This window comes from Pinus tabuliformis, chromosome 7, assembly GCF_031772625.1.
Source record: "Pinus tabuliformis cultivar Carrire ecotype Pingquan chromosome 7, CPIR1, whole genome shotgun sequence".
Classification (NCBI taxonomy): domain Eukaryota; kingdom Viridiplantae; phylum Streptophyta; class Pinopsida; order Pinales; family Pinaceae; genus Pinus; species Pinus tabuliformis.
In genome coordinates, this window is record NC_142293.1 from 424220820 (window position 1) to 424238669 (window position 17850).

General features: G+C 41.5%; 1 protein-coding gene across 1 annotated transcript; it reads left to right on the forward strand.

Moving 5' to 3' along the window:
* The first annotated feature begins 8404 nt into the window (after positions 1–8404).
* Positions 8405–9013, forward strand: LOC149247765 (polycomb group protein EMBRYONIC FLOWER 2-like). The gene has a single exon (XM_089445471.1). The coding sequence runs from the start codon at positions 8405–8407 to the stop codon at positions 9011–9013; it is 609 nt and encodes a 202-aa protein (XP_089301597.1).
* The last annotated feature ends 8837 nt before the right edge of the window (positions 9014–17850 follow it).

A 17850-nucleotide genomic window follows, 5' to 3' on the forward strand; every position in this document is an offset into this window, starting at 1 on the left:
TAGGAGGGAGGGTTAAGACGGTTATTAATTTAACCAAAGGTTAAACTAATCCCAAAGCAAGTGGACGCAGAGGGGTTAATCTAAGCCCCAAATGAACTTAGCATTTCCCCGAACTTAGGTCATATGGCTATAGTGCCAAGGGGTAGGATATTTACTGTTTTTGGGTTTTTATATAGTTTTTGTAGAACTAGGGGTAGGGAAAATGATTTATGGAGTTAAATAATAGGGTTAGAAGTTAATACGACCTTATGGATTGAAATTGTATGGATGAATGCCAAGCTTATAAGGTGAACTTAGGCATGAGAGGAAGTTGGAATGATGATTTTACACAAGAAATGTGGCTTTGAGCCCTTAAGCAAACCAGAAGTTTTACTTAAGTTTTTCATGGAAATGGAATGAAGTTTAAGAGTTTTTGAGTAGATCTCAATCTCTTTAAGGGATGTTAGTGAGTGTTTGTTGTGAGGGAAGAAAGGGAGGTTAGTCATGCATCCACTGTCCCACAGTTCAAAAATTGCCTTAATGCTTATGTCACTGCTGATATGAGTCTCTCTTGACAAGTCAATAGTGAGCACCCACTTGCTTCTGCAACCTCAAATTACCTACCCAACCTAATAGACCTAGCATTTTTTCTTCCATTTGATTGGGTGCATTTGAACTAGCAAACCTTGATTGTCCTCTTTTCTTTTGACTGTCCTCCTATCTAAATCTACCCTTATTTCTTGCAAAGGCCCAGATTAGGCAGTTGGGCTCCTTCATTTCTCTGCCTATCTACTCATCTGCCAAACTTGAACTATTTGGGCAGATATTCATTCTCTAGTCTAGAACAAGCAACTTAAAACATGGCGTGGTCTAGATTGAGCGGTTGGGCCATCCATCAAGCTAGCAGTGGCATTTTGGCTAGCCACTTTCCTGGTCTTTCTTTGGGGTTCATTTCTACTATTTTTTCTGACCAATTGATTTTTCTTGCCCTCTAATTTTTCTTTTAGGGCATACCCTCTTTACATTTTTTAATTTTTCTCTAATTTCTTTTACAAAATATGGAACCTTTGCAGCATAAAAAGATGAACATATTTGGCACTTCCCAGGCCAATCATGAAAAATGAAACATATTGGTATAGGAACCTAACAAAGTCATCATCATTAGCATATTGTTCAGCATAACTTTCAAAAGATAACGAAGCATTATGAAAAATAATAGAAGTAGAATTAGGAGGGCGAGATAGCATATCGGCCACTTTGTTGCTAGTTCCCTTCTTATACTTTATTACCAGATGAAACTGCTGAGGATAACCCATCCACCTGAAATGACGAGATTGCTGCAACTTGGTTTGTGACTGAAGATACTGTAAGGGCTAATGATCTGTATGGATGATGGTCTCCTTGCCGATCAGGTAGTGTTTCCACTTTTTCACACTCTGGACCAAGGCATATAAATCCTTATCATAAGTGGGATAGTTTATCATAGACTGAGAGAACTTCTCTTAATGGTAACATATTGGCTTCTTTTGTTGCATCAGTTCATCTCCCATGGCATATCCACTGGTGTCTGTCTCGATCTTGAATGGTTATTGGAGATCTATTAAGGCCAAGACCAGTGCGGTGCTGATCTTTTCTTTCAATGTTTCGAAGGATGTTGAAATATGGCAACACGAATATTCCAATTTTATTTGTCCTTGAATTAAATTGTGAATTAAAATCAAATTTAGTATTAATAACTACTTGGAAATAATTAATTAATTAGTTGGAGAAATTCAAGTTAGAAGTCTTTCTGAAGTCATGCAAGAGTTATCCATTAAATTAAGGTGATAAGATTGATTTATTTGAGTTGTAATTAGTTAACTCAGTTTAGAGTTAAGTCCAGTTAAATTAGTTCCAAATTGTTTGAGGAACTAATAGTGAGTTAATAGTCAGTTGATGCATTAATGCACTCAACTAGTGCTACTCTAGTTAACTGAATATTCCCCCATCAGAAACTCATGCATGTCTATTCTAAGAAAGACCCAGTTGAGATTGATGTTCAAGGATAGTGTACTATCAGTTGCATGTGTTTTCTCATGGAGAAAACTCATGCATGCATTCAAGGATTCATCCTTGAGGATTGCACAGTTTTGAAGGCTAGTTTTTCCACTTGGTAATAGGCTAATCATCCACAAGGAACAACACAAGGAAATAGGAGCTTGGAGGGCAGAGAGGAAGGTTGGAGAAGCAAAGATTTCCTATGAGAATCTGTGAGGATTGTATTGAGAGCTGGCTAGCTATGAGAGCTAAGGATTTTTATAATTCCTATGTATTTCCACCATGTATGATAATACAATAGTGAGGGGTTTTACCTAAGACTTCCCCAAAGTATTTTCATGTGTATTGTGCCATTGATTCTTCTTCTTCTAGTTATATTGTTCAGTTCGATCTTTAAGCTTCTGCAAATTGATAGCAGAAGTAGGTTATAGTATTATGCTTTGATTTATATTGCATTATCAGGATTACTTATCATAGACTTTCTACATGGTATCAGAGCTGTGAACAGTATACTGAGAAGAGAATTTGAAGTTTGAAGTTCGAGGTTGCAGGTGCAAATCGAATTCATATCATACTTCACAGTTGGCCAATGGTGTTCTATGGCTTGAGACTCGAGTATGCCTTGGAAGGGAGCTCAAATTGCATAGCATTGAAAGATAGAATGGAGGTTGTATTAGAAGACAATGGCTTGAAGGAATTCATTGATCAAGAAATCCCAAAGCCAGCTTCAACTAATGCATAAGAGTTGGCTGAGTGGAAGAAGTGTGTGGCGAAGGCATGATTGATCATCCTTGAGGAATTTCGAGACCATATTGTCTCAAGGCTCCATGGAAAGGATACCTCATTTTCAATGTGGAAGACATTGCAGGACCTCTACCAGAATAGTAGCGAACAGAGGAAATTGGCGCTCAAGGATAAGCTTTGAAGAATCAAGATGGAGAAGGGTGATGCTATTTCCACATATATGAACAAGCTCACCACCTGTAGAGATGATCTTGGCAGTGTGGGAATAAATATTGCCGATGATGATATGGTGAGCCTCGCTCTCCTTGGCCTTCTAAAGAGTTGGAATAGATACCAAGACTTTGTGAATGGAAGGCAGAAACTGTCAGACTGGGAAGGACTGTGGTTGGATCTTATGCAAGAGGACATTAGGAGGAGCACACAAGATGGTTCTTCATCCAAGAATGATGATGAAGAAAATATGGCCTTGACAAGTAAGGAAAGGAAAGGGAAGGGGAAGGCTTCCCATTTCAAATCAAATTTTTCTCATGGAGGGAAGAACGGTGACATGTCTAAAGTAAGATGGTTTAATTGTCAGAAGATGGGGCATTATGCGATTAATTGCCCATCGAAGAAGTCCAAGAAGGGATCCTTGGAAGGATTGGAAGGTGAGGCATTAGCCTCTTAGTTCCAAATGGACTTTACCCTCATCGCATGCATGGTGTCATCGATGATGGGTTGTGTCTGGTATCTTGACAGTGGAGCCTCATTCCACATGACCAGTGATAAAAATTTATTTAGTGCCTTGGAGGAGAAAGACCACAAGCTGTGCATAGAGATGGGTGATGACGGAAGGTATAGTGTTTCAGGAGTGGGGACGGTTTCTTTTGAGAGTGAGCATGGAGCTCCTCTCACCTTGATAGATGTGATGTATGTGCCTAAATTGAAGAAGAACTTGGTATTGATCGTGATGTTGGAGGACAGAGGCTACAACGTTTTCTTCAGTAAAGGAAAGGCATTCCTAGGACACATAGCCATGGGTCAGACCAAGAGGATAGGGATTCAGGTGAAGAATCTCTATAAACTAGAGGTAGATGATTATGTAGCATTGAGTATGAAAGAAGAATTGGTGAAAAGCCAAGACATTGGTGAGTTGTGGCATAGGTGGTTGGGCCATTTGCATCATGGGGCTTTGAAGATAATGCATCAAATATTTACAGGACTTACCAAAGGTAAACTTGAGAAAGTTGACACATGCAAAGGTTGTATCTTGGGAAAGTACACCAAGTCTTCCTTTCATGATCGAGATAGTTGAGCAGAGGCTATCTTAGAGCGATTTCATATTGATTTGTGTGGACCAATCTCGATGGCATCCACAACAAAGCAAATTTATTATGTGATTTCCATTGATGACTATTCTCGTAAATGTTGGATTTATTTCATGCAGAAGAATGACCAAACTTTCACAAAGTTTTGTGAGTTCAAAGCTTTGGTCGAGAAAGAGTCAGGGAAGAAGATCAAGGCCTTGAGAAGCGAAAATGGTGGAGAATATGTATCTCAAGAGTTTAAGGAATTCTGTGCAGTGGAAGGAATTAAACAAGAGTTGATGGCACCTAATAACCCACAACAGAATAAGGTGGCCGAGATGAAGAACAGAACTATTGTAGGGGCAGCACAGGAAATGTTGCATGACCAAGGCCTACCACTTCACTTGTGGGCTGAGGCATGCAACATAGTGGTCTATTTGCAGAATAGAAGCCCGCATCACATACTTGGGATGAAGACACTAGAGGAAGATTTCTGCGGTAAGAGACCAGATGTGGGTCACTTTAGGATCTTTGTCTCATCGGTATATTGCCGTGTGACAAAGGATACACGGAAGAAGCTTGAGCTGTCAACAGAGTTGGGGATATTTGTGGGATACAATGATACAGCTAACAACTATTGGGTGTACTTGCCTACCAGTCGGAGGACAGTGGTTCACATAGATCTCAAGTTTGATGAGCAGAAGGCGATGCGAGTTTCCCTTGAGAGGGAGCTCCAACTATAGGCTATAGAGGAACTGTTGGTTCCTAAGGAGGAGGAGCCTCGGACTGATGTGGAGTAGCCACATGCAAAGGTTCCAGGAGTGGAGACATCCACTCAAGAAGAGTTTTCTAGAGATGGATGGAAGCGCACAAGAGAAGATGATAGATTGTTGGAGGATGCGAGAGAGAATGTGGGAGCACCATCTTCTAAGAGAAGAAAGAGGAGGTCACCTGAGAGGTACACTGGACACATCGCCCTTGCTGGGTAATGTGTTGAGACCGAGCCATATTCCTTTAAGGAAGTAGTGCAGCAGGCGATTTGGGTTGATGCTATGGTGGAGGAGTTTGACTCCATAGTTCGTAACAGTGTTTGGGACGTGGTTCCAAGACCGGAGAATAATTTAGTTGTGAGTTCCCGTTGGCTTTACAAGGTAAAGCAAGCTGTTGATGGTAGTGTGGAGAAGCATAAGCCAAGATTTGTTGTCATTTGCTTTTCATAGGTCAAGAGTATCATGTTGCTGCAGTATATTTCGACAAAGGAGCAAGATGCCAACATTTTGACAAAGGCATTATCAAAGTGTAAATTCGAGTTCCATAGAGACAAGATCGGGGTGGCAGATAATCCCTTTCTTGTTGAGAGGGAGTATTGAGATATGGCAACAAGAATATTCCAATTTAATTTGTACTTGAATTAAATTGTGAATTAAAATTGAATTTAGTCTTAACAACTACCTCGAAATAATTAATTAATTTATTTTGAATTAATTACTTGGAGAAACTCAAGTTAGAAGTCTTTATGAAGTCATGCAAGAGTTATCCCTTAAATTAAAGAGATAGGATTGAGTTATATTTGAGTTGTAATTAGTTAACTCAGTTTATTGAGTTAAGTCCAGTTAAATTAGTTCCAAACTATTTTAGGAACTAATAGTGATTTAATAGTCAATTGATGCATAAATGTGCTCAACTATTGCTACTCCAGTTAACTGAAGATTCCCTCATTAGAAACTCATGCATGTCTATTCTGAGAAAGACCTAGTTGAGATTAATGTTCAAGGACAGTGTACTATCAGTTGCATGTGTTTTCTCATGGAGAAAACTCATGCATGTAGTCAAGGATTCATCCTTGAGGATTGCGCAGTTTTGTAGGCTAGTTTTTCCACTTGGTAATAGGCTATTCATACACAAGGAACAGCACAAGGAAATAGGAGCTCGGAGGGTAGAGAGGAAGGCTAACGAGAAGCTAAGATTGCCCGTGAGAATATGTGAGGATTTTACTGATAGCTGGCTAGTTGTGAGAGCTAAGGCTTTGTATAATTCTTATGTATTTCCACCATGTATTATAGTACAATACTATGGGGTTTTATCTGAGAATTTCGCCAAAGTATTTTCATGTGTATTGTGCCATTGATTCTTCTTCTTCTGGTTATATTGTTCAACTCAATCTTTAAGCTTCTGCAAATTGATATTAGAACTAGGTTATAGTATTATGCTTTGATTTATATTGCATTATCAGGTTAACCTATCACAGATTTTCTACAAAGGACTTCTTCTGCTTTCCTCCCCATTGAAAGACTTGCTTTACACTTGTCAATGCATGTAAAGGTGTTGCAATAATAGAGAAATTGGCAATAAATCTCCTCCAATATTGTACTGCACCCAGAAAGCTGCGAACCTCGGTTACACTAGCAGGCTTAGGCCAATTTACAATTGCTTCAACTTTAGAAGGATTAATTTTTAGTCAACCATGACCAACAATATGACCTAGGTAAACCAAAAAGGTTTTCCCAAACTCACACTTTGACAATTTTACATAGAGCTTTTCTTTTTTCAATACTTCAAGCACTTTCTTCACATGGCATACATGTTCATTCCAACTTTTACTAAAGATAAGAATATCATCTAGATATATAAGAAAAAATTCATCAATGAAAGGCCTAAAGAGATCATTCATGACCCTCATGAAAGTGACTAGAGCATTGCAAAGTTTGAATGGCATCACCATCCATTCAAACAACCCTTGTTTGGTCTTGAAGGTGGTTTTCCACACATCCTGCTATGCAATTCAGACTTGGTGATAACCACTATGCAAATCCAATTTGGTGAAATAGATAGCGTTCTTTAATTGATCTAATAAGCCATCAATGCGGGGAAGAGGGTAATGATTTTTCACCATGATTTTGTTTAGTGCTCGATAATCCATGCACATCCTCCATGTGCCATCTTTCTTCGGCACTAAGACAATCAGTGAGATGCATGGAGAAGTGCTCGGTTTGATGACCCCTTGGTTCAATAGTTCCTGCACTTGCTTTTTGATCGCCTCCATCTCAATGGTCGACATCCTATACATGCCAATATTCGGTAAAGGAGCATCATGCTGCAAATGGATCTCACATTGGATTTCCCTCTTCGGAGGTAATCCCCTTGGTTCTTAAAACATCTCATCATAGTTAGAAATTAATTCACATAATCCCTTTTCATGCACATGATCACAACCCTGGAAAGCATCGGATAATTTTGCATCTTTCCCCCTTACAACCATAAGCATGCAACCTGTTAGAGTCGGTCTTTACATCCCTTCGTCAGAGATCATTTCTCTTATTGGATTTCATTTTTAGGTGTCTCGTTCGATTCACTCAGTTGCATTCCGCTAGGGGCATGCCATAATCTGACGGAAGGGTCTTGTCATTCATCACCCCTCATGCCTTGCCCTGCTGGTTCAGGTCTGTTCATTAAAATCAAGTTTTAAAGTCACTTACAGTCCTGTTTTAGTCTCTTGACCAGCAAGAGTCAATTCAGTCACTAGGTCTAGGGTTTAGTCTTTAGAATGACTAATAACATCAGCAGGCATATGAGGGAGGTTTCCAAATAAGTTTTCATCGCAAAATTTCATCGTTATATTGCTTGATCATGACTTTTCTTCAAAACTCTGTTTTGAAGAAAATTGTCATGTAATTGTCAAAGTTTTTCAGTTGTCAAAGCCTTCAGGAGCAGCCCTAGTCATCATTTACAAAGTTCTAGGCCATTCATCCCTGCACAAAAATACCAGAGTTTCATCATCAGTTTAACAAAGCAAATGGAAACAAAATCAGAGTTTGTATTAAAAGGTGAAGGTGCCAAAGTTCTGCAAATATTATGAAAGCGGGTTTCATGGGCCAAAATTTCAAAAGCTCTTGGTTTATGAGCTATTCCTTCATTGGATAAGCTCATTTGCAAAAGACAAGCAGAGCCAAGCGATTTTGGTGAGTCAGAGGAAAATTTGGGCGAAAATTTGCTGCAAGCACTAGGCGCGGCACACTGAGCAAGAGGCACGGCGCACTGGTGAGGCGCGGCGCACTGGGCCTCAACATACAGTGTATTTTTCCTCTAGCGCAGCGCATCTAGGAGGCGCGACACATTGGACCTACCACGCGGCGCATACAGCCAGAGGCCTAAAAAGCGATCAAAACTCGTTTAAATCGCTCAACAAACACACGGTTTTGCCTCGTTCCAAGAAATATGGCTAGGCTGAACGATTTTTTCCCCAGGATATGCCAAGTGATGTCAGACACCAGCTTCGTTGGACTTTGTTTTCTCTTCTAATGTGTAGAAATGGGCAGAGGCAAAACATCAGGCCGTTGTATGTATTGGTGTCAAGTCAAATGGATTTTTTAGAGGATTCTGCTATCTTCCGCTCAAGTCGCACAGGCTTACTCAAAGCACCAACTCAAACAAGGTCTAATGGGCAATCTTCAGTTAGTTTTATTTTACATGAGATTGCGAAGCTTTTAGAGGATGTAGTTACTGATAATCTTACAATTTTATTCGTTAGTTGTGTGGACCCTAGGAATGTTTGCAATGAGAGGGATCTGCAATTATGCTCATTAGTAAACTCCAGTGGGCAAGTTCTGTGGGCAAAATTAGATATGGGTTCACTTTGTAGTACTTGGGAGAGATCTTTACATTTGAAATCGGGTCACAGAGTTGATATGCGTTCTGCTATGGAATTACATGACAGCATCCTTGAGCATGCTTTTTCGGATGATGGAAGTCACCATCTGGTATTCAAGGGACCCAATAAGTTGAATAATTTGAACTCGGTAGTGCGGTTACGAGTGGAAATCTCAGCCAAAGAGTTGGGACCAAAAGAAAAGTCTTCATATAATTCTTATTCCTTCAATGACATTCCTTCATCTTTGTTGTCCCGTATTATTCGATTAAGGGCTAAAAATGGCAGGGATAGAATATTAACTTCTAATGATGGAAAGTAAAATCAAAGACCGAAGCCTAAATTTAAAATGAAGATATCAACCATAGCAGAGAAATAGGATTGGAGGCCTATTTTTGTCTTCAGTTGCGATTCAAAGGGATTTACACCTACAGATTTCACCTCTTCATTGGTCATCAACAGATTCGAGTAGAAAATGTAACGCTGCTCCTTTTACAGATGGTTGGCTTTTCATCTTTTGTTAATAATGATTAAACAATCCCCTATTTTTGGTCGATCTGTTTTCTCATAGTTGAGTTTATTTATTGTATTGAAAATCATTTGTAAAAGGTCTGAGTTCTGGGAAAAGGTGTGGAAGAAAAACTCAGCGCTTCACTGTACAGTTTGGCAAGGAAATTAATGAAATGATGCAGCTCTGATTCATGAGATTCATGTGGTATGAGTTTAGCACATGTTTCTTCTTTCTGTTTCATATGTATCTTGTTATGTTTTACAGTTCATTCATAATCATTTCCAGTTGAATGCTTTTAAGTAAGAAAGGTAGAATCCAGTTTGCTGCTCTACCTTGGGAAGGCATTCATGCTTTGTGTCCCTTCTTCTATTTGAAAAGGATTCATTTATTATGCGCTTTTCAACCTCTCAACAGTCTTTCCACTCCATATTATTTAAATTTGATTGCTAAACCTCCTGCCTATCTTGCCTCAAGAAATACTTTGTGTCTTTGATTTAATTTCCCAGCTCGTGCTGTCCTTTGTCCCATATAGCCCAGAAAATTCAGTCATCCAATAAATTACCTCTTTCATATTTATTTACTAGCCTAAAATCAGTTCCAATTTTAAGTCATCTCAAGCCCCATTGAAACACTTTTTGCTGAGATTGACCCAGAGAGAGCCCTCTCCTGTCCTCGTAGGGCTAGCTACGAGGCTGAGCATGGTTTGGTGTTGGACCTAGAACCTTGCCTTTTCAGCCTGAGGCAAATCTAGGCTCTAACATAGTGGTGACCATACTGGGGAAGAAATGGTTTGCTTGTTAGTGTTATTTGATTTATAGCTACAGACGAAGCCTGAAGTCATGCCAGGTAGCCTTCGAAATGCTTTTGCTATGCATCAGCGAAGTAGATAAACGCTGCTTCAGTCAATCTCCAGTTAGGTTGTAATCATAACATTTAACTTATAAATCGCCCCAGTACATGTATCAAGTTCAGATCTGATCGTTGATGGTGGACAACGATCAGACATATGAAGGCTGAAACATTCACCTGGCGACTCCAACTCAACCCAGAGATTCCAGTGCTCACTGATCCATTCATGCAATGGTAGGGTATGTGGCAGACCCTGCACTTTATGAAGTTGTAAAAGAAGTTAAAGAACAGTTAGTGGATTTTGAAATTGATGAACCATTTTCCATTGACGTGTTTCAATGTTTGAAATCTCTGAAGTTTCCTCCTAAAGCTAAAACTAGTTTCCATGAGTTAGTTGTTGAACAATTTGAGAAGGATATTCAGTATTTAAATGATCAGATCCAATCATATGAATTCCGAGATCCCAAAAAGTTCTTGGAAACTCTCCCTCCTTCAAGACAAGAAACAATAGAGCTGCCCGTGGATATTTGCATTGATAGTGTGCAGCTGGAAGTATGTATTGCAGAGTTGGGGCAGCAAACAGAGTCTGGCTTTTGCGATCCTATTGCAACATACATGGAAATGTTTTTCAGTTTAAATGATAGATCAAATTATTTTTTACATAACCAGACTCATTACGTGCATGTATGGCTGCCAGCAATTACATCTGTGTCCTGGTGGAAACACTCTCAAGCAGCATCCTTGTCACAGTTACTTGAATGGTTGATCTGGCATTACAACATTACTTGATCTATTGGCTCTGCAGCAAAGTAGGGTAGATTTTGTAAATAAATAAGTAGCCAAAGGCAGCACTTCGTTCCAGTTTCATTGCAGTTTTGGTTTCAGTTTGTCGAGTCAGTGTTTCAGTCATTTCAGTTTCATAATTGAGTCGGTTTAAATCAAGTTTCAGTCAATAAATGAGTCAAAGTCTTGTGTTGTTTGTCAAAATAATGACTCCATAGCCCAATGGACGAAGGCACTGTCTAGCTCTTCCAAAGATCTGCTGTTCTTGGCACCTCCTAGGAGCTACCATCCCCATTGGAGCCAATGTTAGAGCCAGTCTTTACATCCCTCCATCAAAGATCATTTCTCTTATTGCATTTCATTTTTAGGTGTCTCGCTCGATTCACTCAGTTGCATTCCGCTAGGGGCATGCCATAATCTGACGGAAGGGTCTTGTCATTCATTACCCCTCATGCCTTGCCATGCTGGCTCAGGTCTATTCATCAAAATCAAGTTTTAAAGTCACTTACAGTCCTGTTTTAGTCTCTTGATCAGCAAGAGTCATTTCAGTCACTAGGTCTACGGTTTAGTCTTCAGAATGACTAATAACATTAGCAAGCATATGAGGGAGGTTTCCAAATAAGTTTTCATCGCAAAATTTCATCGTTATATCGCTTGATCATGACTTTTCTTCAAAACTCTGTTTTGAAGAAAATTTTCGTGTAATTGTCAAAGCTTTTCAGTTGTGAAAGTCTTCAGGAGCAGCCCTGGTCATCATTTGCAAAGTTCCAGGCCATTCATCCCTGCACAAAAAGACCAAAGTTTCATCATTAGTTTAACAAAGCAAATTGAAACAAAATCAGAGTTTGTATTAAAAGGTGAAGGCACCAACGTTCTGCAAATATTATGATAGCGGGTTTCATGGGCCAAAATTTCAAAACTTCTTGGTTTATGAGCTATTCCTTCATTGGATAAGCTCATTTGAAAAATATAAGCAGAGCCAAGTGATTTTGGTAAGTCAGAGGAAAATTTGGGCAAAAATTTGCTGCAAGCACTAGGCGCAGCGCATTGAGCAGGAGGCGCAGTGCACTGGTGAGGCGTGGCGCACTGGGCCTCAACATACAGTGCATTTTTCCTCTGGCGTGGCGCATCCAGGAGGCGCGGTGTATACAGCCGGAGGCCTAAAAAATGGTCAAAACTCGTTTAAATCACTCAACAAACACACGGTTTTGCCTCGTTCCAAGAAATATGGCTAGGCTGAACGATTTTTTCCCTAGGATATGCCAAGTGATGTCAGACACTAGCTTCGTTGGACTTTGTTTTCTCTTCTAATGTGTAGAAATGGGTAGAGGCAAAACATCAGGCCATTGTATGTATTGGTGTCTATTAGGGTCCCACCCTAACCCCCTTATTTATGTCATGGGATCACGTCATAGTCAAGAGTCAATAAAGCCCATATTAATATTTGTAAGTGGTTAATCCGCAATTAATGACGGAACCACCGTTAGTTGCAAATGGGCTGTAGTATTAGATAGATGGTATTAATAAAACCCGCGGTATTAGCCCGTGGTATTGCATGTATGAGTCATATATAAAGGATAGAGACTCCCTGCGAGGAGCATTGTGTCTTATTTTGTAATCGAGCTCTGCTCTATTGGAGGTTGCCCCCTCGAAGAGGCAAGTGAACATTTCTCTCTGAATAATAAAATCATTGCTATTCTGTGTTTTGGGTATCTTTTCTTCGCATATTCTGTATTTGAGTATCATTTTGCAGGTTAAGAGCATAACAAGTGGTATCAGAGCACTTTCCAGGGACGGTGGGATCTCCAATTCTTAGCAATTTTTTTTTTTGGCTAGAGACGTGTTTCGGCGTCTTTAAACCATGGGATCTGTCGTTGAGCGCATAAACCTGCGGATTTGGGGAGGCATGCACGCAGGAAATACAAGAGGTGGTCACGTCTGTTGGACTCCCTTGTAACCCCTGTGGGTACCCCTTCGAGTAGTAGCACATTAGACAGAACCGCGCACGAACTGTCTTCCACGTACCTTCTGGGTATATCGGAAGCCCCCTAGGCTCCCTTGAAACCTCGCCATAGATAAACCATCGGCCGTCTTGTGGCTATAGTACACCGAGAACAGCACTTGGAGAGATTACTCGCCCGTACGATAGGGTAGTCGGGTTGTACGGCTAAGGGTACGGTCGATCCTCCTTAGTTAGAGCCCTAAAACATTGGGCTGAGTACTACTGCCAGACCCTTATGTATATTGCGATCTGTAGCACCTGACACTCCTCAAGTCCATAGTTCCCTTTTCTATCGGGGGATCACACATCATCTATTCCCGATCCGCTTGTGCAAAGAGGTGCAGCAGCAGCAGACATCAGTCCCGCAGATCCATCAGATCCGCAGCAGCAGTTTGTTCCGCCATTCAGATCTCTCAGATCCACTAGATCGGAGTTGTTGTGAAGGGTTCCTATACCGGGGTATAATTTTCGCAGGTCTTTTGGCAGCATTGACCTTTTGAAGAATTGGTGACTGCAGTATTGATCAGGAAGGAGTAAAACTCCGTTAGGAGTTTTCAGAAAAAATAAAAATAAAAAATAAAAATAAAAATGGTCTGAGATCTTCCGGGGCGCTTATTGGTGATCTAATCCATCAGAATCAGGACGAAAAGCTGAGCACAGTGGTACCATTCAATTATTAGTGAAAATTTTTAGGCAGTCCCAAATTTTCATCAGGTTGGTGTATGGTTGAAACTAGAGCTCAAGCGATGGCCAATGAAAGGATGGACAAACTTGAAGACTCCCTGCAAAACCTCAGCCGTCAGCTTGAAGGACTATGTATCCAGGTCGCGCAACTCACCCCGAAGGACAAGGAGCCAGCCCACGAGGAGGCGTATAATGGCAATGGATACCATGAGGGTGAGTCTAGCCACTCTCCTCACGTCTGGCACACCCACCAACCACCCAGTCAGCGACCTCCCAAGTTGGATATGCATAAATTTGACGGTTCTCACCCGTCCGCATGGATAGCACAAATGGAGCAGTATTTCAAACTGAATCGTATCTCAGATGATGCGACTCAGCTTATGTTGGGGAGCATGTACTTGGACAGTGAATGGTGGCAATGGTGGGAATGGCATCAACGTTGCAATGGACCTTTTAGGACCTGGACCCAATTTACCAAAGCTCTTCGAGACCGCTTTGAACAGGAGGAATCTTTTTTGGGTCGTCTTACTAAGCTCCGACAGACTGGTACAGTGGATGAATATATTACAGCTTTTGAAGCCTTAGCCTTCCGCACTTGGGGTCTCTCAGATGCGTTCTACATGGAATGTTTTATCAGCGGTCTTAAAGAAGCCATCAAAGCTCAAGTCCTACTGCACCACCCTCCCACATGGACAGAGGCATGCAAGGTAGCTTGTAACATGGAGCGTGCATTAGCAGCCCAATACAGTCGCCCAAATTTCTCCGCTAAAGGTCGCCCCCCACAGGCTCACAACACGACTCAAACACTTAAGGTCCAAAAGGTGTCACCTGCGGAAATGGCCGAACAAAGAAAGCAAGAACTATGTTACTACTGTGATGAAAAATACTCCCCGGGTCATAAATGCAAGGAGCCCAAATTTTTTCAAATAGATGCCACTGACTACAGCTCAACAGAGGAAGATCCACCACTTGAGGAACATGAGGCGCTAGAAGAAGACAACCAAAAGGAGAATTTCTCTGACGAACCAGTTATTTCGCTGCATGCGTTGGCAGGAATTTCTTCCCCTCAAACTCTCAAAATCAGAGGTTTTCTTAAACATCGCCAAGTAGTAGTCTTGATTGATAGTGGAAGTACCCATAATTTCATCCATCAAAAAATCGCAGAAGCAGCGCATTGTTTTGTACGAGCAGTCTCTAACTTCCAAGTCCAAATTGCGGATGGGGGCACAATGAAATGTGAAGGCCGCTGTGAAAATGTCAAACTTCAAATGGGGGATTATCATTTGAAAACCCACATGTTTGCCATACACATGGGGGGTTGTGACATTGTCCTAGGCGGTGAATGGCTCCGCACTCTTGGGCCAATCACAATGGATTTCCAGGAATTATATATGAGTTTTAAGCAAAACAACTACACACATACCCTCTGTGGACTCCAGGCGGGAGCCCCCTCTATCATCAGCTCGCATAGGATGGAAAAATTGTTAAAAAAGGGCCATCATGGAGTGGTAGCTCAATTTAATGCCATCCAGATAGTCGAAACCAAGTCTCTGCCAATTCATCCTGAGATGCAACAGATTTTAAATAACCATCTGCCGGTCTTTGACAAGCCTCATGAGCTTCCACCCTCGCGAGGGGAACATGATCATAGCATCACCTTGGTTCCAGGGGCCCAACCCCCAAATGTGCAGCCATACAGATATCCGTTCACCCAAAAGAATGAAATAGAAAAAATAATCAAGGAACTTTTGGAAGCAGGTGTCATTCGTCCCAGCATTAGTCCTTATTCATCCCCAGTGGTCATGGTGCTTAAGAAAGATGGGGAGTGGCGGATGTGTCCCGACTTCAGGGCCCTCAATAAGTTGATAGTCAAAGATAAATTTCCCATCCCGGTGGTTGACGATTTTCTGGACGAACTCAATGGGGCTCAATTCTTCACTAAGTTGGATCTTCGCTCAGGCTACCACCAAATTCGCATGAAGGAAGTCGACATTCCCAAGACTGCTTTCAGAACTCATGAAGGCCATTATGAGTTCTTGGTCATGCCATTTGGTCTTTGTAATGCCCCCTCTACTTTTCAGAGCCTTATGAATCACATTCTCAAACCATATCTCAGGAAATTTGTCCTTGTCTTCTTCGATGACATCCTCATCTATAGTGGCACTTGGGCTGCACATCTTCAGCATGTAGATCTACTCTTGCAACTGCTCCGCAAGCATAAATTATTTGTCAAGATGTCCAAGTGTTCGTTTGGCATGGAAGAAGTTGAGTATTTGGGCCACATTGTGGGGCGTGAAGGTGTCAAGGTGGACCCCAAAAAGATCCAGGCAATGCAAGAATGGCCTCAACCTAAGACCTTGAAGAGCTTGAGAGGATTTTTGGGTCTCACAGGCTATTATCGTAAATTTTTCCGCAACTATGGCCGCATAGCGAAGCCCCTCACTCAACTCTTAAAGAAAAATTCCTTCTTCTGGAATGAGGAAGCACAACAGGCATTTACCGCTCTCAAAAACGCCATGTGTTCCACTCCAGTCTTAGCACTACCTGACTTCACCAAATCCTTTGTCATTGAATGTGATGCTTCGGGGATAGGTATTGGGGCGGTCTTAATGCGGGAAGGGCGACCTTTGGCCTTCACAAGCCAACAACTAAGTGGGAGGAATCTGGGCCAATCTACCTACGAAAAAGAAATGATGGCCATCTTACATGTAGTCGAGACCTGGCGACCTTACCTATTGGGGCGACGTTTCCAAATCCGCACAGATCATCACAGTCTTAAATATTTTTTGGAGCAACACCTATCCTCCCCACAAAAAAATAAATGGCTCGCCAAAATGCTGGGATATGATTATGAGATCATTTACAAGAAAGGGAAAGACAATAGTGTAGCAGATGCATTATCTCGCCAATTTGAGGAAGAAAGTACTCTGCTAGCAATTTCCCTCCCCATTCCAGAATGGATTGAAGAGGCTCGCAAGGAATGGTTTTCACACCCCGGGCTATCCCAACTCATTTCTCAATTGCAGGTAGATCCAAATTCCACCAAGGGCTACTCGTGGCAAGATGATATTCTTCACTACAAGGACAGAGTCGTAATAGCACCAACATCCACCCTCAAAAGTCGCATTCTGGAAGAATTGCACTCATCTCCCATTGCAGGACATTCGGGCTTTTAGAAGACGTATGCTCGCACCAGAAGATCATTCTTTTGGACAGGAATGAAAAAGGACATCCTTACTTTCGTAGCGGAATGCGATGTCTGTCAACGCTACAAAGGGGAAACCGTCAACACACCAGGCACATTACAACCATTGCCCATTCCGACATCAATTTGGACGGAGGTTTCTATGGATTTCATTACAGGTCTTCCAAAGTCCAGGAACAAGTCAGTCATCATGGTGGTTGTGGACCGACTGTCGAAGTATGCTTATTTCTGTGCCCTACCCCATCTATTTACACCAACTTTGGTCGCTCAATCTTTCATGGATCAGATTTTCAAATTGCATGGCATGCCCACTTCTATTGTGTCCGATCGCGACCCGATCTTCACCAGTAATTTTTGGCAGGAACTCTTCAAGATACAAGGCACTCAACTAAAACTCAGTACTTCCTATCATCCGCAAATGGATGGTCAAACTGAAGCCGTCAACAAATGTCTAGAAACCTACCTTAGGTGTTTCACTTCAGAAAAGAAACACCTTTGGGTACAGTGGTTACCTCTGGCTGAATGGTGGTATAACACCAACTATCATGCCACCACCAAAATGACTCCCTATGAAGCAGTATATGGTCAACTTCCACCTTCCCCTACTTCTTATCTCAAGGGGTGCTCCAAAGTACAAGCAGTGGATCAACTCCTACAACACCACACAACCATGCTCGCCCATCTTAGAGAGAATCTTCATCAAGCTCAGAACCGCATGAAGCAACAGGTCGACCAACATCGCTCAGAGCGCCAATTTCAAGAAGGGGATCAGGTCTTTTTGAGGTTGCAACCATATAAGCAAACATCACTCAAAGACAAGGGTTGTCAGAAGCTCTCTCCAAAATTCTACGGACCATACCAAGTACTTCAGCGCATTGGAGAAGTGGCTTACAAGTTGGCTTTGCCACCTACTGCAAAAATCCATCCAGTTTTCCATGTATCATGCCTCAAGAAAGTGATTGGGAACAATTGCTGAGTTCAAACCAGTCTACCTGAATTGGATGAAGAAGGGTCAATCTGGCTTCAACCCGAACAGGTTCTAGACACACGAGATAAGCACCTGCGTGGCCGAATGATTAAGGAAGTCCTCATCAAATGGAAAGACACCTCTCCGGAAGATGCAAC

Coding starts and splice junctions, on each gene's coding strand:
- LOC149247765 (XM_089445471.1), top strand. CDS start 8,405: ATGGATTTTTTAGAGGATTCTGCTATCTTCCGCTCAAGTCGCACAGGC.